The 25,955-nt window shown below is 39.5% G+C and overlaps 1 protein-coding gene across 3 annotated transcripts; it reads right to left on the minus strand.

Moving 5' to 3' along the window:
• Positions 1–220: 220 nt before the first annotated feature.
• On the minus strand, positions 221–25,914 carry stag2b (STAG2 cohesin complex component b). 3 transcript variants are annotated; one of them, XM_026188534.1, is made up of 34 exons: positions 25,678–25,914; positions 23,504–23,628; positions 23,347–23,428; positions 23,088–23,231; positions 22,888–22,984; positions 22,602–22,678; positions 22,209–22,413; positions 20,938–21,089; positions 17,586–17,659; positions 17,353–17,476; positions 17,115–17,213; positions 16,872–16,951; positions 16,603–16,710; positions 16,357–16,468; positions 16,125–16,242; positions 15,923–16,026; positions 15,010–15,102; positions 14,822–14,911; positions 14,482–14,685; positions 14,057–14,127; positions 13,856–13,943; positions 13,577–13,657; positions 13,386–13,478; positions 12,914–13,088; positions 12,684–12,823; positions 12,373–12,474; positions 12,110–12,258; positions 8,552–8,680; positions 8,096–8,322; positions 6,870–7,092; positions 5,631–5,735; positions 5,420–5,546; positions 4,447–4,521; positions 221–2,152 (listed from the first exon to the last, which is right to left on the minus strand). In XM_026188534.1, exons 2-34 carry the CDS (start codon positions 23,542–23,544, stop codon positions 2,129–2,131), a joined length of 3,813 nt encoding a protein of 1,270 aa, XP_026044319.1. In that variant the 5' UTR covers positions 23,545–23,628; positions 25,678–25,914; the 3' UTR covers positions 221–2,128. The 3 variants fall into 3 exon arrangements, with proteins under 3 accessions (XP_026044319.1, XP_026044307.1, XP_026044313.1); XM_026188522.1 differs by having other exon boundaries at positions 5,420–5,549; XM_026188528.1 differs by lacking the exon at positions 25,678–25,914 and adding an exon at positions 25,321–25,646 and having other exon boundaries at positions 5,420–5,549.
• Positions 25,915–25,955: the final 41 nt, after the last annotated feature.

Raw genomic sequence — 25,955 nt, forward strand, 5'->3', positions numbered from 1 at the left:
TTGCCTTTTTTTTTAAAACTTTATATTAATCAACTGTTAACATGTTGAGGTGCACTTGATACTGTATACGTTTCAGCCTCCTCCACCTTTGGAATCACCAAACCACACCATATTTAGGCTTTGCAAAGAGAACATAAGAAGTCTACTGTGCAGCCCGATTAGTCATAGCTCCATTAGTTGCAGTTTGTTTCTTGTGGTCAAAAGTAAAAAGTACCACAGATGAAATGTGTTGATTTTTATTCAAAAGTTACTGTCTCCAGACAAGTACAAATCAGAAAACAGAGTGACTGAAAGAGGATGGGATAATAGACAACAACTCAGAGTGTAGGCAAGAGTGCTGACAAAATAAAACACAGACATGGCCAAAATGAAGGAAAGAAATAAAATTTTGTATATATACACATGATCTAATAAGAATTTATACCGATGTAGTGGTAAGTAACAAACAATAAACAGTACTTTTTTCCTTAAAAGAATTTTTCTTTTTTACTTACATAAAATAATTAGGCAAAACACATATAGGCTGTTTATCTACTTTATCACATTACATCTGACCACCTCATATTTCATGTTCTAAGAAGCCAATTATCCACCTTTAAACATGACTGATCCTCTGACATGGAAGATTACTGTGAGAAAATGTGACCTCCACAAGCATGTTTAAGGCTTAAGCATGGAATGACTACAAAATAAAAACCTCAGTAGACAAAACATTTCATTAAAACTTGTGTGTGACAAATACATGTCAAAATCTAAGCTTTGTCTAGCTGCCACAGCGCTGCTGAATAACTTTCATCTTCAGTATTGGCTGAATGACTACCTTACAGTTTTAACATTTGAAATCTAGAAGTATTTTGTGACCGGACTCTTTTTTTAAATGTTGAGAAAACCTTAAAGCTGAATTTCACAAGTCTTTTCATTAGTTTTATCCAAACTAATTTACATGTAGGAAAAAAGGTAGAAACCCGAAGACATTATCAAGACAAAGAAAAAATAAAAATAAAAGAACAAAACATAAAAATACAAATTTAAAAATCTTCCTTGATGCATGGCTTTACATGCTTTCATTTTTTTAGGTTTTACTTACACATTTCTCACTTTGTGACTGAAGGTTGAAAAGTTGAAAATAAGAAAATAATAAACCAAAAGCACATATATAAAATCAGCACCGATTCATATATAACTTTTATTTAAAATGTAGAGATACCCATTTCAACATTATGCTGCTGGATTTTAAAGAGAAAAAAGGTGATTTTCTTTGACCGAGCCGTTATCCCCCAGAGCCCACACAGTGGTACTACTGGGATTAAAAAAGAAGAAGGGGAAAAAAAGCTCATTTTGAGGGGGAAAGGTGTACATATGTATCTGGTAAGATGGTGATTAAGGAGTGATCCAAATCTTGGGCTAAGCTCTGGGACTTACAGCGTGGAGCATTCAGTGGACTCTATAGGAATCTTCACAGCATAAAGGGATCTTAACTGATTCTACATGACATCTTAACCATCTTAACCACCAGTGGTTATTAGGACCTCAACTCAGGGCCAACAACAGGAAGAAGAAACAGACAAAAGGGAGAAAGGGGGGAAGAAAAAAAAAAACAAAAACCACAGAAACATAAAGACCTCCATCCACTTGGCTAACACAGTACAAGCAAGCTACTACAGTCCGTTTATAAATTACTACTTCACACCTGGTAACTTACTACAATTGTAAAAAGGGTTAGACATAAACAAAAATGTTTCTTAAGTTAAACACACCATTTCATCCCCATTAAAAAAAAAAAAAGAAAAAAAAAAAAGGAAAACAAAAAGCTATTACTGATTTTTCTTCAGACATGTCTCATCTCTAATAGGTTTGGAAGTGGCCTGTTACGCTATTTCTGAACAGGAAGAGCTTACCCAAGATTATAAAAGTAAATATTTGAAACAAAGTCCTCTCTGAGCAAGCAACACTGAGTGTGGGTTGTCATTGGTCCACGTAAAGTACAAGCCAGATTTTTTTCTTTCCTTTTTTTTTTTCATTTTTGCCTTTTCTTACAGAAAACACTTCTGTTTTCACTTCTAAAATTCTCTTTAAATACAAAGCGCCTCTTCTCTCATCCCAGCGTCAAAATCATCTGGATATTAGCTTAAAACATGGACACCCCAAGCATCTGGAAGAAACAAACAGAACATTAATACAGACTTCACACTGCACTCTCATGGATGTTTACATGATTGAATGTCCATCTACATCAGTAATGATTAAAGTCTGACAGAACATGATCGTTTTCAACCAGTTTCCAAACTAAATTAACAGTTACTGAGAAATCCTGATCTTAATCAGGCTGGTTCTGAGCCGTGCAAAAAAATTGGTAAAAGCCAAGTACATCGCAAATGGTTTATATCCTCAGAAAAACCTTAATGGAACAAGATTTGAAGTATTTAGCACAGACAAAACTGCTCCAATCTGATGATTTAGTTTCATTTTTGTGATCAAAAAGGTTGTTAAAGATAACATAAACCAGTCACACAGGGCTCTACTTAGCCTTACATTGTTCTATAGGGAGTGCAGAATTATTAGGCAAGTTGTATTTTTGAGGAATAATTTTATTATTGAACAACAACCATGTTCTCAATGAACCCAAAAAACTCATTAATATCAAAGCTGAATGTTTTTGGAAGTAGTTTTTAGTTTTAGCTATTTTAGGGGGATATCTGTGTGTGCAGGTGACTATTACTGTGCATAATTATTAGGCAACTTAACAAAAAACTAATATATACCCATTTCAATTATTTATTTTTACCAGTGAAACCAATATAACATCTCCACATTCACAAATATACATTTCTGACATTCAAAAACAAAACAAAAACAAATCAGCGACCAATATAGCCACCTTTCTTTGCAAGGACACTCAAAAGCCTGCCATCCATGGATTCTGTCAGTGTTTTGATCTGTTCACCATCAACCACAGCCTCCCAGACACTGTTCAGAGAGGTGTACTGTTTTCCCTCCTTGTAAATCTCACATTTGATGATGGACCTCAGGTTCTCAATGGGGTTCAGATCAGGTGAACGAGGTGGCCATGTCATTAGTTTTTCTTCTTTTATACCCTTTCTTGCCAGCCACGCTGTGGAGTACTTGGACGTGTGTGATGGAGCATTGTCCTGCATGAAAATCATGTTTTTCTTGAAGGATGCAGACTTCTTCCTGTACCACTGCTTGAAGAAGGTGTCTTCCAGAAACTGGCAGTAGGACTGGGAGTTGAGCTTGACTCCATCCTCAACCCGAAAAGGCCCCACAAGCTCATCTTTGATGATACCAGCCCAAACCAGTACTCCACCTCCACCTTGCTGGCGTCTGAGTCGGACTGGAGCTCTCTGCCCTTTACCAATCCAGCCACGGGCCCATCCATCTGGCCCATCAAGACTCACTCTCATTTCATCAGTCCATAAAACCTTAGAAAAATCAGTCTTGAGATATTTCTTGGCCCAATCTTGACGTTTCAGCTTGTGTGTCTTGTTCAGTGGTGGTCGTCTTTCAGCCTCTCTTACCTTGGCCATGTCTCTGAGTATTGCACACCTTGTGCTTTTGGGCACTCCAGTGATGTTGCAGCTCTGAAATATGGCCAAACTGGTGGCAAGTGGCATCTTGGCAGCTGCACGCTTGACTTTTCTCAGTTCATGGGCAGTTATTTGGCGCCTTGGTTTTTCCACACGCTTCTTGCGACCCTGTTGACTATTTTGAATGAAACGCTTGATTGTTTGATGATCACGCTTCAGAAGCTTTGCAATTTTGAGACTGCTGCATCCCTCTGCAAGATATCTCACTATTTTTGACTTTTCTGAGCCTGTCAAGTCCTTCTTTTGACCCACCATGCCAAAGGAAAGGACGTTGCCTAATAATTATACACACCTGATATAGGGTGTTGATGTCATTAGACCACACCCCTTCTCATTACAGAGATGCACATCACCTAATATGCTTAATTGGTAGTAGGCTTTAGAGCCTATACAGCTTGGAGTAAGACGACATGCATGAAGAGGATGATGTGGACAAAATACTCATTTGCCTAATAATTCTGCACTCCCTGTAGAAGAGGAGGAAAAAGAAAGAAAGAAAAAAAACCTTCCCAGAGGTTTTGTGACAGTCTGGAACAAGAATTTAAGGCTGGATATCCAGTCAGACATAAATAAAAATCATTTATACAAGCCTAATGGTTGCTCTGCTCACCAAAAAGAAATGTTGCACTTGGCTTAAGGTTAGTCAGCTCAGCCTGTCAAAATGCACAGCCTTATTCACAACCCAAATAAAACAGGCTAGCAGCTGGTCTAGCTTAAAAAGGCAGGCAATTGCAATTTACTTCCCAACAGTTGTGTCGCTTCACATGTAACAGACGTCAACAAACAAAATATAAGATTGTGAGCAGGATCAGTACAGGATCCTGATCTTGATGCTGCTTACCGATTCATCCATGATAGAAGGGTCAAAGTAATCGGGCTTGAGCTCAGACCTCTCACGGCGGTTCTTGGAGGGTGGCTATGAGATTTAAGAAACGGCATATTTAGTAGACTGTCAAACAACTACTCCCACCCACTGTTAGAACTTTACCCCCATATATTAAAAAAAAGGAGAGAGAAAAAAAAGCAGAGACTGCAGAAATCGACAGAACCAACATACAATACTTAAAAAAAACAAATAGGAGGTATGTAATTTCAGCATGTGTTTGGAACATTCAAGTAGAGTGAATTTAGAGAAACGAGGACAGTTGTACAGTCTTCTGGTTGATTCAACATGACATTTGGAGCCCATCTCATGGAATCCAGCTCCAGCATCCAAGAGGGGTATTAGCCTCGGATCAAATTTTGTTCTGGCTTTACACTCGGCATACATAAATCTGTGGTGTTGGCATAAATGATGAAAATAAATTTGTCTTTTTTGATCATGGTATACCAACAATTGCAATGTACTGGCAAGTACATACTTTAAAAAGAAGAAGAAAAAGACATATATTCTTCCCACAAGCAAACATTTCTCTTTAATGATTTCTGACTTGTGCTAGTTCTATTACAGGCAACATTCAAAACAAGGTGCCTGGTTACATCCTATGCTGGCAGTTTGTGCAATAAAAAACACTTACACAAATGCATCAGAATACATTCTGAACTTAGTTGTAAAAGGGTTAATTTTCTTTGTTAATCTCCAACTACCATCAAACTGAATCATTAAATGACAAAGAGACAATTTAGAAACAGATACTTGTGTAAAATGCTGATTTGCCTTCCAAGACCATTAACAAAAAACAAAAACCGACTTTAATTGTGATCTAGAGTTTCCTCTAGATCACAAGAAGACACAAGCTTATATCACAGCGCTTTAGAGGACATCTTAATGTTTGTACACCAAGTACAAACTCATGAAAATGCATGTATCTCACCAGATCAATGTCCATGGTGTCAAAGTCCATGCCTTCATTGAGGTCATCCATACGGCCTTCTGATGACATCATCACATCCTCCACAATCGGCTCTTCGTCTTCTTCCATGAGCCCAGTGCCGCGACGACTGCTGAGCAAACCATTAAATAATTACTAAGTGTACCCAGTCTTCAGATTTACACATCGGCATACAGGTGTGCCTGTGACTTACATAGCATGCTGCAGATTGGTCCTGAGCTTGGCATAATTCATGGCTCTTTCTTGCTGGCGTGCCTCCTCTTGCTGTCTTTGAGCCAGCATCCACGTCACCTGGGAACTAAATATATGAGAGCACATTATTTAGCCATGTTTTGACCCACAACTGTCTGGTGTTTTTACTGGGGATACCATGAGGATACAACTTAGTTGCACACTGGCCCGATGCCTGTAAAAACTCAGGGTGGATAAATAAACTAGTCAGTCACTGTCCCAGTAGGACCAACACTTGGCAGGCTGTTAGGCACAACCATTTTGCTACCATTTGCCCTCCAAATTAATAGCATGCAAATGGGCAATTACACTGAACCCTGTCTTAATGTATTTTGGCTCATTCCAGTCCAAACCTTTTCTCAGAGAATAAGTGATGCTCTGGCCTGAATAATCGGCCTGGATATGAGCCTAGATGTATTTATAAAATGTTATAGTATGAAACATCGGGATAAGCTCAAATAACAGATAATTAATTAAAAGTAAATGGTCATTAAAGAGCTTTGAGATTATAGGGTCAACAAAGAAAGAAGAGGGAAAAAACGTTAATGTTGGACTGTGGGGTTTTTGAGTAATTGGAGATGCTAAAGGAAAGTAAGTGGTTACTGCTGTAGCTCCAGGCTACTTCCAGTTTTCTCAGCCTGTACTTTGAGAAGCTACAACTATTCACTACTCATCTTATATAATCTCAACTTAGTTAGAGGCACTATTCCAAATCCTGCTCACTAATATCATGTAGGCAGATTGATTAATTCAATTCTGAAGCTCAGACACCATTTTTCCTCATTGATCTGCCCATTCTCTGCTGATTAAGAGACACATAGCAAATCTGTAAAGACTCCTAATGTGTTTGTTCTTTTCCTAGAGATTTATCTAGGTAATAGGTCATTATCAAAACTGCCCTCATTATTGTGCATCAAAATGCTTCGCTAATAATTTCACACTGATATGTTACAGACCTAAGTAATGTGTTTGAGTCTTTGAACCTATGTGTGGTCTTGCCAACTCAAGTGTACTTGTATTTTATTACGCACTTATAAACAAAGTTTTCAGAGGTTTTGCATCTAAGGACAGTGAAGAATCAATAAGTCCTCTACAGTAAAAATGTTTTTATTTGAAAGAAGCAGCGTGTATTAGCCTGTAACGATTACTGTGCTGAACATGACAGCAATAGTGCAGCAATGAAAGACTGAGGCATGCATACTTGTAATCCATGGATGCCTGGTGGTGCTGGGGCGTCGGTTGATGGTGCTGCGGGTGTTGGTGGGGTTGCTGCTGGTCGTGAGGGAGGGGGTAGACCCCCATGAAGCTGTCATCACGTGCCCTCTTAGGGTCCCGCATGGCAGTGGAGGTGAGATGGGGAGATGGCATCATGACTGGAGTCTGCATGCTCTGCTGCCAGACTTCGCTGCTGCTGCTGCTCTCCTCTGCACGGGAAAAGCCAAAGAGTTTGTTTCAAACAACCACACACATTCTCGTTTTTATACATTTTGCATAAGTTAGCAATGCAAAGCTCTATTGTCCTGGCCATGCTGATTTTGAGGAGAATCAAAATTTAGGATTTTGTTTGGTTGCTATGGCAAAAGCAACACATTAACCCTTGCACCAGGGGCAGGGATTGCCACAGTTCACAGAAGAAGCATACAACTGAAATACAGTTCTGAGCATGTCTGTGTGTTTGGCACTCCAGGAACAGAAACCACCTGGAAAATTACACAACAATGAAAACGGTGGGCCGTCTCTCCCCAGCCTCCAGTGAGCCACAATACTCAGCCGTGTTGTCACATTGATAAAGGCTAGCATATCTACCTATTATTAACCGTTATTCTTGGCTTAATTTGTCCACAATATGAATTAGCATGGCATTCTGTTTAAGTGCTCTGGTGGCAACAGAGTAATGTTCTCTGGAGCTGTAAATTAAGCCATAACATCAGAAACATGAAGTATCACTTGTAAAGGACAAAACAAAAACAAACTTGATGGTGATTGTATGGAGCTTTTATGCTTTCTCATTTATTAGTTAGGGGCTTTAAAATAACCAAGAAGGCTTGGACTTTGCCTTGGGGCCGGTAAACTCTACTTTTCTTGAAATCAGAGCGATATCCTGTCATGAATAGTTCCGAAGCAAACATACACAAGAGAGGTTTTTTGACTGTTAAAGAGTACTTTGACTCCCTCCTAACATCTGCTGCTTAATCTCCTAACCCCACCCATGCAGGCTAGTGAGAAGACATCTGGGTTAATCTGGGCTCTGTGTTTGTAACATCGTGCCTGGCTGAGTTGTATGCATTTCTCCGATTTAATTCATGTTTATAGTTTATAGAAACCTGCTAGCTTTAATCTTTTTAAACCAAACTAAAAATCAATATATTTTTTCCACCTGCACTATAATTAAGCACTTTTATTTTAATATTCCTGAGTAAACAATACCTTCTGGCAACTTCCTCTTGGCTGCTGAAGTTCCAGCTGTAACAACAGGAGGCTTAGTCTTCTTGGAGCGAACGGAAGAGCCTCTGCTGGAGTAGCCACTCATCACAGACATGGTATCATCATCGCCCCCAGCCTGTAGGGAATTCCTGTAGGAGATGAGAGGAAGCCAGCAGTCCTCTCGCTGCAGCGCCATCTGGAACGTCATGAATCGCTCCAGGTACATGTGGCTGGGGAGAAGAGGGAGGTCATCTTGAGAAAATGAAATACGAAATACACAGGACAAACTTCACACGTGAAACCAGGTGCACATTCCAATTGGGGCATTCGAAGCTGCAAAAAAGCTGTCATGCATCAGAAACACCAGTTGCACCAGTTGTCACAAACACCTGTTCCACTGAGATACTGAAGCTTCCCATCCAAAAACAGAGGGGGGAGAAAAGAAGAAAATCAGCTTACACAGTCCTCTTGTCTTGTCTCATAAGCTTGGAGGAGAACTCGCTGAGGATGTCCAAGAAAGCCAGGTTGCGTGGGGGGCTTCCTTCTCCTTGGGGACTAGGCTCCTTAAATGCAAACTCAATACCATCCCTGAGAAAAGCACAGAGGCAGAGAGAAAAAGAAAGACCTGTGAGCAAGGATTAGCAACGTTTTGTGGACATTAAACAAAAAGCAGTTCATCTTAACTGTGTAGTAGAGGTGTGCATACGCACATCATTCATGATAATACCGGTATTTTTTGGTTTTGCCCCGGGTCAATAAATAAATATTATATCGCGATGGTGTAAAAACAAATCACCCTATTACACAGCGGATTACGCTAACGTCGATCATGCAGCATGAAGTTATTAAAGTTGTGAAAGTGACTGCAAACATGGCTAAAGCATCACCGCTGAAGATTTAATTCCCAAAAGAGCAGCTACTTGAGTGGTTTGGAAATATTTTGGATACAAACGAGCAGAAACAGAACAGACCACAATAATATGGAAGGAGTGCAAGATGCCTGTAATATCGAATGGGGGAAAGTACTTCTAAACTTACTTCACCATCTCAAGCATCAGCAGCCAAGTCTGTACCAGGATTGTCTGAAAGCCTGAGAGAAAACTCTGCAGCTAACACTACAAAACTAAAACAAAGTAAGCTCATTCAGCATAGCCTCACCGAGTCTCTAGCTAGTTGTACTCCGTATGATTTTAAAAAACAAACGCTGGAACTAGGGCTGTGCGATATGACCAATCACAAAAATTTCTGTAAATTATGTGAATCTCGGGCAGCTCGACTTGCGTGAAGTGTTTCCAGCTGCGCATCCTTTACCTGGAGTCGAGTGTTTTAACCGATGTATGAAACTATACATTTTTAAACATAAGTTGTAACGGCTGCCGTTTTCTTTGTATTTATTACACAGCATGTTGCGGAGAAAAGCCTGTTCTAACTTTTTTAATTCTCATCTGTAAATAATCTGCTCTTTCACGTGATTCAGTTTATTTTGAAAAGTCTCAACAGGATCTTGAGCTTTTTTGTGAAAGGTTTATGTGGAACATATCACTCATTCCTACTGTCGTAAAATATCTGAGTTAAGAGCAGCAACCCTGTGCATATCCTTAGATGCTGAGGCTGGAATCACTGGGATTTTCAACATTTAGAGACCTTTCAAAATCAAAAGATAAAAAAAAAATAATCTGCTTCAATAACTATTTGTATAATATGGTACCTACATAGAGCTTCACTAATTAGATTGTTAATTGCTCAAACAGCACACTCATTTGTTATTACAGGCTAGCGGTTTACCTTTCCTAAATGTAACAAACTGAGAATGGACCACTGAATATTTTAGGTTATCGGATTCTTAATATAAAAACAAACTGTTGTGACTTGTTGGCCCCATATCAGATCAGTAGCTTAAGTATGTTGAACACATACAGCATTTGATTCGTACCACTTAAGTAAAGCAAGTTGCAGTAGTCATGCCACAACTTTCAATAAATGAAAGTTGTGGCATGCCTACTTTAAAACAGTTTAAAGGGGTGGCTGTAGCTCAGGTGGCAGAGCAGGTCAACCACTAATCAGAAGGTCGGTGGTTCGATCTCAGGCTGCATGCCAAATATCCTTGGGCAAGATACTAACCCCATGTTTGCCTACTGGTGGTGGTCAGAGGGCCCGGTGGCGCCAGTGTCCGGCAGCCTTGCCTCTGTCAGTGCGCCCCAGGGCAGCTGTGGCTACAATGTAGCTTGCCATTGCCAGTGTGTGAATGTGTGTGTGAATGGGTGAATGACTGAATGTAGTGTAAAGCGCTTTGGGGCCCTTAGGGACTGAGTAAAGCGCTATACAAATGCAGGCCATTTACCATTTTAGTGTAATATTACTTTATATAAAATAAACCTGTGAAATACTAGAGAGAGCTGTCAGAATTACTACCTCTTTAGTACACATTTTAAAATATGACCTCATGACAAGTGTACTGGACCCAACTAGGCAGGCATATTGTAAGATTCTGGGTCTATAGCAACAATTAATGGGAACTACTTTTATACATTTATTTTTGTCTGTTTCAGTCCTCTTGCACTCTTCTCTCTGCACCATGGAACAAAAGAATTCAATTTCCAGTAATAACTTAAGTAGTTTTAGGCCTTCTTTCAGAACTCTTTGAATTGGAACAAATTTAATAATACTAATCTGTGAAACTGATTGGCTCAAACAGATAAAGGTTTACTTAATTAATGTTGAATTCTCTGGCAGCTGCTCTATTCCCATGTTGTTGCAGTATATTAATGACTAACCTCGTATTGTGGATGGATTATCTCAGTTGTTCTCCTGACTGAAGTTTGGTCTGTTTACAGCATCCTGCCATGCGATTGCATTTGTCTCTAACCATGAGGAACCTTAACGTTAACTTTTATAAGTGGAAAAGTGTTAGTGTTCGTCCTCCAGCTTCCCTGTTTATGTTATGCTAACATAGCTGTGTCGCTAGTGATCACGTAGCACATCATTATATACCAGCTAGCCCAACTTCAGTAACCCTACAAACGTCACTGCTGTTTAGTTTCCTGTCTTCATTTATGTTGGAAGTGATAGCAGAGCTGTACGTTTGATTTTTTTCAGAAATCTCTCAGTCAGAACATGCAATATCATGCTTAGGTAACTAGCGAGCTAACTTCCGCTAGCTTCCCGCTAACTTCTAACTCTGTTAAATGTAATAAATTTTGTTTTAATGGATGCCTGGAAGTTAAACTTCATAGTTACACCTGGTAAAGCAGCAATGCTGATCGTTTTATTAAAGATGAAAGAATTTAGACAGTTTTTAACGCTCAGTGATGCTGCAGTGTTCGTTTGAACTGAAGTATAAGGAGTTTAGGACCCAGATTACTCCCAGATTTAAGAGCATCTTAGTCCGACAAATACGACAATAACGACGGCCGCTTGCATGTTCTCCAAAAAAATGTGCTTTGTCGTGTATCTGACGGACAAACACCAAACCAGTTCCACATCACTGAAGTTGCACCATTTTTACAAACCAATTCTGGTTCATCTGTTTCACTCAACAATCGGCCATGTGCGTATGAAAACAAAGGCACTGCGCATGCGCGTTTTACTCATATTCTATTGCGATATTTCATTTTCCTATTGTTGCCTAACATTATACCGGTATTACCGTGAACGGTATAATATGGCCCAGCCCTAGTAGTGATGATCCACCATCAGATATTAAGAAAAGTCTGTGCGGCTCATTTCATTCACACGGCTCAAATATGTAACGGTTGGTTGCCATCCTTTATGTTTCTGCAGTTCAGTGTTGTGTTTGTGTTTTGTTTTAAACATGTTTTTCTACAATACTTACTGTACTGGAAAAGGCTAGAGTGTAACACTTCATGCCTTAAGCCTCTCCAAAATCCGGAGAAAAAACAACATGGCAAAGGAAACACAGTATTCAAGAAGTAATTTGTCTAACATGACAGTTCCCAGATACGGGGCCAAAATCTAAGAAAAGCTTTGTAACCCAATATGAGCAGAATAAAGCCTTACTTGTGCAGCATGGCAATGGCATCTCTGGTTTTGACTTGATCGAGACCGAAAGTTAGAGAAAAACGACGTGCCAACTCCTTGATTCCACAGAATGCCGAGGAGGAGCGATCAAAGCCATGACCCAGTTCAGTCACCATTTCAATAAATAACTAGGACACAGAGAGATATGGAACATTAGATAACATCTTAACCACTGGGACGCATGAGCAGAAGGTCACAATTATGGAATTAATTAATATGCGAGCAACAGTGTGCACACTGACCTGCTGCAAACTGAGGATGAGCGTCTTGGCACACTGAATCTTGTCAATTTGCCGAGTCTTACTCATAGTCTCCTTGATGATATCACCGTAATCATTGTAATACTGTAAAAGCAAAAAAACAAACAAACAGGAAAAACATTGAAAGGTCGTGAAGAATTTTGTGCGTGTGTGCATGCATGTGCCCAAGGTCAGGACAACAGCAAATGTGTTAATTAAACAACTATTTTTTCCTGTAAGAGTTACTTATATTCACAGTTAATGGGGGTAATACACAACTGCATATTTTTAAAATGACAAATGCTTAAGCTTACCCTCATGTACTGTTTAAAGATATCAGCTCCAGTCCTCATTTCTACCACACAGTAGATAATGAGTTTACAATAGGCAGCCAGGAGGTTTCTTCTCTTGTGCAGAGCTTCAATCTTTACTGCCTCGTCGTCCTGTTGCCCATCTGAGGGGGAACAAACAATTTGAAATCCCATTAGCTACTTCCTCACTTTGGCCAGTGCAGTGCCAAAACTGCACATCTGCATATTCATACCTGTGCTATTTGTGTCATCATCCTGGTCTATGAAGACATGGTTCATGATGAACGAGAGCAGTTCAGACTGTAGTGAGTCCTCTGGAGAATAGACCAGGGGCTCCAGGTGTTCTCTGCCTCCGGACACCATCTGGTGGCTAAAGATGAGCAGGAGATCACACAGGATGGTGAACGCCTGTGGAAAAAAACGAAGAAGAAAAGAACAAAGTTAAAACTCTGTGTGCACAAGCCCTAAACAAAATGATCACAAATTAGATTTCGAATTAAGCAGATACATTATAAGTGCTCTGGAGCTTAAAAAACATCCATTGTAGCTGCAATAAGGGGCAACAAAACCACCACTTCAGAGTTAAAAGGAAAGTCTGTTCAGCTGCACAAAGTCCATGTACTTTAGGTGTTCTTGCTTTGCTTTCAAGTTGATTTTACGCGCACTTTTAAACATGGATAATTGTCACTTTCTCATCTGTGTCACCTGCTCTTTGACAGCTGTGTTAACGTTGGTGAGGTAGCGCTGACACATCATACAGAATGCCCTCATCTGCTTCCTCAGGGTCACCAGATCATCCTGAAACAAAGACAAACGCATTTTAAAACATTACATTTATAGCTGCTTAAATCTGTTAAAACAGCACAAAATAGCAATGAAATATGATTAGACCTCACCTTTCTGGAGCTGCCCTCAGATAACTTGGCCAGGTGCCACAGTATCACGTAGTGGGTACATTGCAGTGAATGGATGACTATCTACTCACAAGGAGTGAGAGAGAAAGAGAAAAAACCCACACAAAAGAAAAAAGAAAAGAAAAAGAAAAAATGTATCAGTATTTTCGAGCATTTAATAAAAATAAAACAAAATTATGCAGAGTAACTTATATATATATATATATATATATATATATATATATATATATATATATATATATATATATATATATATATTACCTGCTCAGGCATGTCCCCGTTCTCTATGCCAGTATTAAGCAGCTTGAAGTTGCTGGTAAAAAGGTCCCATCCCGAGAGGTCATGTGCACTGCAAAAGAGTTGATGACGTCTCATCACTTTCAAAAACGTGCACACTGAATCTACCAACAATGCAGCAGACGTAGATAAAATCACATAGAAAATACTTCTGAGAAAACATACTTGTGAAAAGCTGTGATCCTCTTTAGAGTTGACAAAACCTGATAAGCATCATCTTCATCAGCATCTTCACCCTGTACAGAAAAAAGTGATTTTAACAGGTCAAGATCTTTAATGTTATCATAAATAAAAACAAACTGGAGTTTTCAGATTGTCCAGAAAGGTGAAAATTTCTGATGAGCTTCTTTACAAACTATATGGTAAGGTCATTCACAACACATCAAGTATTTTCATCCTTGCTATATATAAGACTTCTGTACAACAGGATAAGTTCCAGTACCAATAAATGAAGAGTTATGAAATGTGACAGAGCTAGAACAGAACACAAATAATGGAGGCTGTGCTCTTTTCATGGTTTATGTTGAGCTAGTTTCTGTTGTACTGGACTTATAGGTATGCTGGACATTTAAGCGCACTATTACTCTCACCTCTTGTAAAAAGTCCTCCAATAGCCTATTAAATTTGTCCACCAGCTCATCCAGCAGCTGGGAGCGGGCTATGTCCACCCTGTTAAAGATTGTGAATTCCTCATTGCAGAGGGCGTGGTAAGTCTTAGAGCAGGACTCTAAAACCTCAGTGTCTGTGTGCTTCTCCACAATTTCTTTGATCTGACGCAGCAGGGATTCCAGGTGCTGGATGGAGGAGAGCGAGAGATAAGAGATATTAGCATCGCGTGTGTATGATAAACAATCACATTAATATGTTAAATACATTAATCCAATTTGTTCTGATCTGATTAGCGCTGTCCGACAAGCCAATTTGTCTTACCTTCTCCAGACGCCCTGTGGTATAAATTTCCAGGTCAAAGAATTGCGGAAGCTGCAACAAGTTAGTCACCTTCTCTCCATCCACGGCATACTGTGGAGCACATAAAGAGCACAATGATGCTGTACTGTTAAAAGTACAACCTCCTTAGGAAGATTGCTTCTAAGAAAGCTGAGTGGATGACGACATACCTTTGCCAGTAGAGGGGGCAAAGCCACAGCAAACAGCTCTGTTATTCTGGTTCTGTCATCCAGCTGAGTCTTCTTCTCTTTAGCTGTCATCACCTGATGTGTGATGCAACCACATTAGACCACACAACTAGTCTCCATTCATCCATTCAGAAAGTGTACTCTGACTTCTTAATACCAAACACCACCATTTAGGGTAAATGTAAACTACATTAATTAATTAATCTTTTTTGGCGCATCTGGGGAATTTTATTTTTAGCTTTTAACTGAATTTCCTAAATAATTTAAGTAGTAAACTGAGAAATCGATGTGTTGTAAAGAACTCAGAAGGACTGCATAAAAAGGGCCGAAAGCAGCTGTGGTTAAACTCATTAAAATAAAGAAAGTATGCAAGTGCAGTAGAAACATGACAGAAAGTACATGTTTAGTATCTACAATTATGCAGAGTGAAGCTATGCACCAACTTTCAACTGTTTAAAAAAACAAAAAAAAACAAAAACATGAAGAATATCCCAGAACTGTTCTTATCTCCAAAATCAAACACCACGACAATGAGCAACAGAAAGTATATACATTAAAACAATCTTAGCAAACAGTCTTATCCTCTGATAGCCTACATGTTTGCACTTCAGGCAGCAAAATTACAAAAATAAATAAATAATCAAACAACAAGTTGGCTGACAATTATTTGAAGACCTATGAACAGACGTGGATCTGTAGATCTTTTAAGTGGCCGTGTTTCAGAAGGTTCATAAAGAGTTAACCAATTTAACATAATTAACTCTATAATATTACTGTCACCAAAGAAATCCCAGGATAGTTGGCCGATTAGGAGAACAGCACAAAGACAGCATAATCCAACAAACAGACATGACTAGTATTGGCTTGTGATTTTTAGCGTGTCAGCCACTCTTACCCTCTTCCCTGTTCCTCTTCCAACAGGTGGGTGGCACTCAGCAGCCTGGCGTACAGTGCACAGCATGATTTCAATCAAAGCCGTCTCTTGTCTGTCTGTAAGAGCTGCGAAGAAAAACCAAACAGAGAAATCAATAAATCACAATAGTGCTCTCAACTGCATACCAGTACAAAGAAAGAAAGAAAAAAACCCAGTGCCATACCTTCCTCTCCTGGCAACGGGTCATCTAGCAGTAAGCTGATCATACACTCCCAGTCTTTCAGTAGCTCTGCACCACATTCCCAGAGTGAGTCCACTAGGTAAGCCGCATGTTCGTGGAGCTGATGGAATAAGTGTTCAAACAGATGAGGGATGGATCACTGATACTGTTTACAAAACAGTACGCGCAATAAAGACAGAAATGTGAGAACAGAAAATATAGCATGATAATGTACCTCACTCTCCAGGAAGAAAAAGACAGTGGTCTTAATGAGGTTGGCATTGGGACTTTGTCTGCCTCTCCTTTTAGGGGCACCTTCATCTTCCGGTTCTCGGTGGCTGAACAATCTTTGAGAATATTTTTCATTAGTTGGGAATCACATGGAATACTAACTCAAACAGCTGATATACTATTTCTTGGAACTGTAAACAAAAATCACTACAAGCCTGAAGCTAGAAATCTTAACTTATGTCTAACATACTTCTTAAAAAGGAATTCTCCAGCTGCAACTGCGACCGGCCTGTGTGCCGAGTACACCAAGTGATAGACACTCTCACAGTCCTCAGGAGTCAACACCTCATCTGTACTACTGCAGAAACAAATACAAAGAAAATTACAAAGACTTTATCAGTAGCACACATGTACTTGATGCAAATCACAAAATTTACAAGTGCTCAGCCTTGAAGTATAAACTACGTCCCAATCACTTGTGCTGAACAACATTACATATTATCAAAAACAACCACTTACTTCAAGACAAGAGTAAGTAGCTTAATAGCTTGTACTGCTACATCATATTCTTTGTCAAGAGTCATAGAGACGATGCGGTCCTAAACAAAAGGAGAGACAGAAAACTTAATGAGTCATTTTGCCTCGCAAACTCCTGAATTACTGAAAGCATAGTTAAATAAAGACAAGCCCATGGAGTTTGTTTCTCCAAGTATGGAACAAATACAGTTGTTGTGTTTAAGTTGTCCAGCAGGTGGTGCTGACCTTAAAGCGACTGGTGAAGAGCTCCAGTCTGGCATTGAGTTCTCTGTTGTGATAGAGGCCCTGCAGTGCTGTGAGACACTTTAGACGTACTTCACCTTGCTGGAATAGAGTACGAAAGTATCCATTACTGGTTACTGCAGTTATCAACACACTCTTTTTAAAAAAATAAAATAAAATAAATTAAGTATACACCTTAAGAGGAGCTTTTAAAAAATTCAGAGTCCTTTGTATTGCCCACCTTATCGTGCATCGTCCATCCCACATACTTCAGATAGCTGTCGTTGAGGAAGGCATCACTATAGAGTTTCATCCACACTCCAATCTCTTCTATACAGATCGCCCTGATTTCTGCTATTGAATCCCTGTTAAAACATTATTTAATAAAAAAACGAATGAGGGCTGTTAGCAGTCTGTAGAAAAGACAGTGATAACAAAGTTCAAGACTGGATGCTGACTGACGTAAGGCCATACCGATATCTGTGCACAAACACTCCTTTGAATATTGCGTTCATCATGTTTTCAATCTCATCCTGATTTTCCTGGAGCTGAAATTAAGAGCAGAAAAAACCATGTCAGCGCATTTTATCACACAAACACAGCAACTGACCAGACTGCAACAATAACTGGTGGTCAGGATGCATTGTTAACATAATAAGACTAGTGTGACAGTCAACTATGCCACCATGCTGCGGTGTGGCTGCACAGTGAACTAACAGATGGATGCCCTGTGGGACCTGCTGTTATATAACCAATAAACCCGCCATACAGGCTAAATAACACTTGGCATTATGGGTTCACCACCTACAGAGGAGCAGCAGTCACTATTCTTCCTAAACCAACAAATGTCTGCTCACAAGCTACAGTAATTCCTGTTTACATGGTTATATAGGTTCTTTCATGACTTGGGGAGAGTCCAAGTTTAACATCAATTGTTGATTTTGTAGAATACTGGTTTCAATTCTTTGAGGTGACCACAAAAAAAAAAGGAACAAATAAAGAACAAACAATATACTGTGAATCTTTCACAAATCACCTGAGATTTCTGGTATCGTCATCTCTGATTCACAATAGAGTCCTTATTTTGAAACAAAGTTCAATTCAATAAATACTCTAGTTCAGAAGAATATACTGTGTATGCAATGACTATCACTCCCCCCCCCCAAAAAAGTTCTGAGAGAAACTGGTCTGTGTCCTCCCACTTCACGGGGGAAATGGGTACAAAGCGCTGTGTTGTTGCCAACACCGTCTCCAGCTGCTGAAACATAATAACCAGTTAAGCCCATTGTGTTCCACAACTCTGCACAGACGCAAGCTCTTACAAATTAAACAAATCAAGGACCAAAGTAGTTTTCTTCACCTAAACAGAGTAGGCTAAAATTTATCTGTTCAAATGGATTTGGTTACCAGGGAGTTTTCAAAGCTTGTTACTAATTTGCTAAATCTAAAATGGATCCATTCTTTACAGTTCAACTTTACTGTGTGCTAGATGATACACATTATTCTCACACATCAATGCTACACTTTTACCTCATTTACATAGCTACACTGGCAATATTTAAAAATCTATAGCTGCTTTCAATTAATGTAATGGCATCTGAATGTGTTGGCTTCGTGTCTAAAGGACTCTGGTCATTTTTCAAAAATGGAGAAAAAGAACATGAGTATGTGCACTAGGGCAGACACAGTAACATTTGCAAATCTGCTTGAACAGGGCATAAATCTGAAATGCATGCAGTCACATTAACAGGCAGACCTTGAACAGCAATAACATTTATCTCTCCAACTTCAATTTTCATTTGCACCAAGATTGAAGCATTAGTCATTTCTGTTACTTTCAAGCTGTAAGAGACGTCCTTCTCACAGCCTGTGTGGAAGGGGCAGGGAAGAGATGCCTCTCAGCTGCAGCATCATGCAGCACGTGCACACAGACACAGAATTAAACTTTCAAAAGTGTGGCTCCACTTCAACAGTCAACACGATGCTTGCCAACACAAATGCAACAAGTCTTTTAAACACAGGGCACACCTTTCTTATGCACCGCATCTCTCTGAATTAAGCAATTTTCTGTAATATTTATGAACTTTAAAAAAGTATACATTATTGAAAATTTTCTCAAAATATTGTGATATATTTTTGAGGCTATACAGCCTACCCAACTGCTCCTGTTTTTGTCTAACTGAAGGAAAAGCAGCATTTAATGCAAATAAATGAGGGGTGTTTTCAATCCTTCTTTTCCATAAGCTACTGTCATGGATGACAAACTACAGTTGTAGTTTGTCAGCATTATAACCATCAACAGCATAAATAAAATGCAAGCACAGAAGTAGAAGTCTAGTTAGCGTTTGTCCTGTAAACTTTAAGTTTTATATAACTGTTTAATACTTTAACAAAAGCTGACATAAATCTAAATTCTAATTCATCAGAAACTTGTACAACATTTTCATACATGTGGAAGATGAAGTTTTTTCTTTCTATTTGGGTCAAACATCTCCAGCTGTAAGCATCTCCTTCCTTTGTAGCCTGGTTTTACTCAACAGTATGTTTTTATCTCAATAAATGTGTTGTTTCCACATTTATGGGGAACAGTTGTATATGTATATATTATATACATTGCAAATATCAGTGCTTTGTTGGAGATTGTTGAAGTAGTTCTCTTTTAGGTACGAAACTGTCATTAGAGTGTGACACAATGCTCTTACTTTCAGACATGCCTGGCTTTGTCTCCTTGTTGTACACACAAAAGAACGTAAACAAATGGTTTTGCTACAGTAAAAATATTGCGATAGTAGGGCTGCACGATTAATCGTTAGAAAATCGCGAGCTTAATTCATACTTATGTGCGATCTCATTTCCAAATGACAACGATTTAAAAAAAAAAAGAAAAAAGAAAAAAGAGACGACGACGATTGTACCGCATTTTGATCCGGGACGTAATCTGCATGAAAACAAGCGCTCACTCTTCCTGCTCAACAAATGACAAGGGCGGAGCCTTATACCACGTGATACAGAAGCTGGCTGCTAAAATTAGCAGGGAAAAAACAACGGAGAGCACGTCAGGGATGACGAGAAAGTGACTGGAGAAAATCCGTCCCGGTCAACCACCCAAACATCAATAACGGGAACCTTATACAGCGCTTCCCTATACACGTCGAACTCCCGCAGGCACAAACAAATTACGGAGGCTATTACTTATCACCTGACCAAAGATATGGCTCCCATCAACACTGTGCAAAACGAGGGATTTAGGAAAATGATCAACACCCTAGACAAACGCTACACAGTGCCGTCCCGCAACTATTTTTCTATTGTTGCACTACCTGCTCTATGCACGCAGTGTCGAGCAAAGGTGGAGACGAATTACAAGCAGTACAACATTTGGCGGAAACGACAAAATGTGAGACATTTGTTGTTTTTATGTTTATTTATTGTTTTTATGTTCAGTCTCAACTGTTACGAAGTTGATGTGCAGTTAATAAGTGCAATAAATATTTATACTGGAAAAGAAAATCGTGAGAGAATCGTGATCTCAATTCTAAGCAAAAAAAAATCGTGATTCTCATTTTATGCAAAATCGTGCAGCCCTATGCGATAGGATACTTTTAACGTAAAAATGTATACCGGTACTATAGCTGATGATACAATGTGGCAGAGCCCTAAGAAACAGTCGCCAATTATTTTGATACATTACCAAATCACTACTCAAACAAACCAGTTTTCAATGTGAAGTTTAAGTGTCAAACGTACAAATGAATAAACATGACATGTGCTTAATGTAATAAGCTGCATGACAAAAACAAATGCAACCAATTGTTGCAATGCTTACCTCTTTACGTTTTTGCAACAGCAGCTCCAGCCTGTCATTTGCCCTTTTAGCGACCATTTTATTTCTCTCTGCCTCATACTGGCGCTGGGTGTTGTCCATGTTGATGCTCAAGTTTAGAGCTACATTCACCAGGGCTGTCATCAGCTTCATGGCTGTCAAAAACACAACAAAGAACATGAAGAAATAAAATAATTTCTGTTATCTGTAGATTATTTCAAAACTATCTCTCATTAAGTTATGTGAGCTTATCTGACATCAGTGGGTTTTGGTATTAATAATTTGCAATGAAAGTTAGTTCTGATTGCACTACAGAGCAAAATTGCAATACCTTAAATTTAGAGGATGGTGAAATGGTCACAACTGGAACAATATTTGTATTTTAGAAAAAAAAAAAATGTTTGGGTTCCTTTAATTCTGACTAAGTAGACACCTTGAATTCAAGTATGCTTTACAAAAGACGACAAGTCACCAAACTCAAAGCAAATTGATTATGAATAAATCCAGTTTTAGCAACATCTGGGTAACACAGTAGCTTAGGTGCAGAGAACAATCATTAACTAGTGTATTATCTAAAATAACTATCCACCAGCTGAAACAGGCCAGCCTGCCAAGACCAACACTCACACCCAAACAGAAGCACAAAAAAAAGCATACTGAAAGTTCATGACAACAACTTTCCAGATAGAAAAAACCCCTGTATGTTTTATAGTCACAGTACCCACGTGACAGAGTAAGCATTAAGCCTAACAATATCGCCTATGTGTTCTACACAGCTCGGATTATTGTAGAGCATATGATCAAGATTCTTCTGCGTTTTTTCAATGCGTTTAAATCCCCCTTTGCTGCTTACATTTATCCTAAGTGTTCATGTGTACACAACATGCTCATAATAAAGACTTCAGTTGCCCTGCCCTTAGGAGTGTAAAAACATTTAAAAGAATCTAATCACAAAAAATAACTTAAAACATTTGTGCAGGTGGCCCATCTAGGTTGATCACTGGGGTTATTAACTTTAATACTACTATGAAACAAAATGTGCAGACTGTATAAAAAAAAACTAGAGTTTACACCAATGAAAATTTCTGACCTCATAAATATCCAAGAGCACTACAAATGAGTCTCCAGTTCAAACACAAGGATACAACAAGGAAGAACCTTTAAAACACACAACTTTTCCCAGCTAGCTAACTGTTGTATGCTTGGAAAAGAAGCTATTGATTGTAAATCAGCACAAACACTTAAATATAATTCATAAACACACACAATCTTACCTGCCAGTGTTGAGGTGTGTCTGAAGGCTCGGACTTGGGAATCCGATAGTCCGGTGAGAAGGGAGATGACTGTGTCCATCATATACTCATCATAGATGATACTGTATTGACACTGGCGCACTAGCACCGAAATGAATTCACAAAAGCTTGTTTTGAACTTCTTCCACTGGGGCCCGGCTATGGTTAGAGGGTAGTCACCGCTGTCCTGCAAAGTACACAGAGGAACGACAGTCCTTCACTACAATGACTAGTACAAGTGGCAGTTATCTACCACAAATTAGCAAAGTTTATTGTCCTTGGTACGTACATGAATTCTGTATTTGGCATCTGAAATCAAACTTAAGTGATTTATAGCGAATATGGTGTGATTATTAGTCTAATGTGGTAACTTGCCTCATCAAATTCCTCTGTCATCCGTCGGATGATCTCAGAGTTCTGCATGTTGCGAAACATTTCTCCAGTAACCACACCTGACAGGAAAAAACACAGAAGAAGAAGGAGAAGATGAAGAATAAAGAGGTTAGACAGAAGACAATTTCCTGAGTGGAAAAGCAGAACTACTGATTCAGATGAGTGGAGGGAGGTTCTGCAGGACAACAAAGACTACATACTTCCTCAATATAGTTTAAAAAACAGCCAATCGTGTAGTATTCGTACTGAAGCTGAGAAACATAAATACCTTTGCATCCTGAGCACTGGATGAAGAAATTGATGAGATCCAACAGTGCAACATCTCTGTCATGTTTGTAAGATTCAATCCAGTCATCAACAACAGACTGCAAGAAGATGGGGACAAGCACAAGTTGTGTATTTTTTTCTCTTACTGAGTAAAAGAAAAGGGAAAAAAGGTGGCAATTTCAAAGGGTTTCCTGTTCATACCTGCATTGCACTCCTTCCCAGCTTCACAACCTCAAACAGCATCATGTTTTCCATGCCATTCTCTTGGTGGTGGCCATTTATACGGCCTGCTCCTTTCCCTCCTTTTCCTTTCTCCCCTGCTGCCTTCTTCCCCTTCTTTCCACCCTGGGAAAGTAGTGAAAAAACAAATATAAATCTGAGAACCACTGCAGAGCGTAAGGAAAGAAAAACAATGTGTGTTACCAATACTTGTGCAATGGTCCATTTGTTGCATCTATACCTTTCCTTTAGCTGAATTTGCACTCCTTCCATCAGGATCCTCAGAGAAGTCTGTGTCTGAGGAGAATCGAGTGTCTGTATCCCTGACAAAAACAAATAACTGCATGAGATATCATATCAACCTTAACAATAAATGTAAACTATTAGTAGATACTTACTGAGTATAGGCGAACTCTGATGGTATTTCTGGTGCTATCATTGTTGCAACATCTTCTGGATAACTTTAACTTACGACTGGCTTATAATCCTCACAAAATACAAGGCAGGAGACGTTGCATGTGACCTAGAATATGGAGCAGAATTGTTGTAGAGTGCTACACATGCAGTCTTATTGCACATTTCACCAGCAACACTGAAAACTAAACAAAATAAACACTTTGTGTTTCCAGAAATCACAGCATCTGTAGTGAGCAAATGTTACTTTGATGTCTTTGAAAGAGAGAGTGAGAGAGGAAAAAAGAAAAAAAGGTTTCACATGGTAACAGGGGGCGGACACAAACGCTCCTGTCATGCTCACTGTCCAACCATTGGCTCCCTCCCTTTCTCTGCTCTCCTGGGTTTACAGACAACGTCATACAATCAAGACCGGAGTGTCTTCCTCAATGTCCAAATATGGCACTGCCCTATCCGCCCCATACATATCTCAACCAATCAAATGCCAGTATCAACATCAACAAGATTCTGCAGGCCACAGGGAAACTATTGCATGGTTGTGAAGTGTAAATTAGTGGCACACAGATCAAAGTAGCAAGTAGAAGTAACTTTTCAAATCAGGACTAATACCATGTCCACTCTGAACCAAATGTAATTTTTTCTGTAGCAGTCAGTGAAATCAATAAAAGCCCTACCGAGTAAACAAATTCAGTCTGGAAAAGACAAACTCCACCCATTATACACCAGGTTGGGTGCAGTGAGTCCCTCTTTCAGTCCTAGTACACTTAGAGCTAACATACACAACGTTGTCATTCTTCCATTATTAAACCAGACACAATTACTTAGTAAACTTTAAGGCCGACTATCCGATTTAAATCGAAAGTAACGTTAGCAAATTGATTCTTACAATTTCACGCAAAATGAAGGCTCACGCGTGCCAAATTACAGGTTATTACTGTTTACTGTGAATTAAATAGTAAACGTGAAATTGGTTAACATCAGCTAACAACAAAGCAAAGAGTAGTGCTCAATATGATGATGTTTCTATGACTATGTGAGTTTCAGCTTTTCACAGTTAATTCTTGGTTTGAGAGTTTGGTACCGTACCCATTTCCTTGATAGTGAGGGGGATACTGCATGACAAGACGGGATTCGTGCAGACAGAAAAAGTGGCGCCAAATCGGGGAGTGTATCTCATAAACTTGTTAATGCGAAACGACAGTAAAGAATGCTATATAACAAAAAACACGCTAATGTGAAACTCAACTGTGTGAATTTTTCAAGGACAACTATACCACCAACTACCGGCTCCGCTCGCCCCAACGCTGCCGACACGGAGCCGCTCTTCGTCGGTTCCTGTCAAAATTGACGCCGGTGCGCTGCTGGTGCTAGCGCGAGTAGCTAAGTAACCGTGGATTTTTGGCGTATTTTCCCCAGCGTCAGCTAGTTGAAATTTGATGAAGTAAGCATGCGCTACTTAGGGAAAACAAACTATGAATAGCCAAATAAGAAGAACGAGAAGCGCATACAATGCAATATCGTCAGATTTTCAGAACATGCCAGCGTTTACCATTGCTATACTAGTTGGACCATAATAACAAAACAACGCAAGCCTTTCTGTACTAGCGTAAGCTAATATTAGCCAGAACACAATAAGGCTAGTCAGCAATGCTGCCGTGTACATTAACTAATTTCTGTCTACGTGTCACTCGTAACCAGTCTTCGTCCGAAGATAAAGTAAATAATAGCAGATAAACTCCAATGGACGAGCTGAAAATAACTCCCACTAGTTAGCAATGCTAAGAGCTACTGCTAACGTTACCTAAAAAAAACATCACGTCCTTGCGTCCTCCATCTTGCCTCGGGAGTTCCAGTACCGTATTGCATAAGCAACAAACACTTTGTTTACAAATATATAAAGTGCAAGTAAGTCGGTTGTGGCAATAAAACGCTTCGGTCTGTTCCGAGCTACGTATTTTGCGCCGCTGTGTAAAAAATCCAGTTCGTTAGCCTGCTAACAACCGAAGTAGCCATGTTCCGCGAGCTAGCGAAGCGACTTGGTTCAGGCAGACATCCGCGCTCTGCGCTCATCTAAAGCTAGCCTGGCTAGCGAGACAGCTAGCAAAATACAAATCAACTAAGTTCCAGATAGCTCTCCGCCATTTTACAGCTAACTTACCTTGTTGTGAAATGTAGTCCCGGTACAATCGTAACTTTTACTACTCGTATACAGCCTCCGTCTGAATTCCGCCACAATTCTGTAAAAAGAGTTTAAAAGTCGCGGTCAGAGGCGGTTTCGGACGTTCTCTCACCCCGCTTGCTCCGTAGTTCGGTTTGTTGTTTCGACGACCTGGGAGGAGGATATCCTGGTGCAGAGCTACCACCTAGCGGCCACAATACTCGCACTGAATGCACGGTTTATAGCCTGACATCTAGTGGTAACTGACGAGAACTGCA

Source organism: Astatotilapia calliptera, chromosome 2 (assembly GCF_900246225.1).
Source record: "Astatotilapia calliptera chromosome 2, fAstCal1.2, whole genome shotgun sequence".
NCBI lineage: Eukaryota > Metazoa > Chordata > Actinopteri > Cichliformes > Cichlidae > Astatotilapia > Astatotilapia calliptera.

Coding starts and splice junctions, on each gene's coding strand:
- stag2b (XM_026188522.1), bottom strand. CDS start 23,544: ATGATAGCACCAGAAATACCATCAGAGTTCGCCTATACTCA. Junction 23,429..23,503: donor TCAGAGTTCGCCTATACTCA/GTAAGTATCTAC, acceptor TGTTTTTGTCAG/GGATACAGACACTCGATTCT. Junction 13,944..14,056: donor AGGATCACAGCTTTTCACAA/GTATGTTTTCTC, acceptor ACTCTTTTGCAG/TGCACATGACCTCTCGGGAT.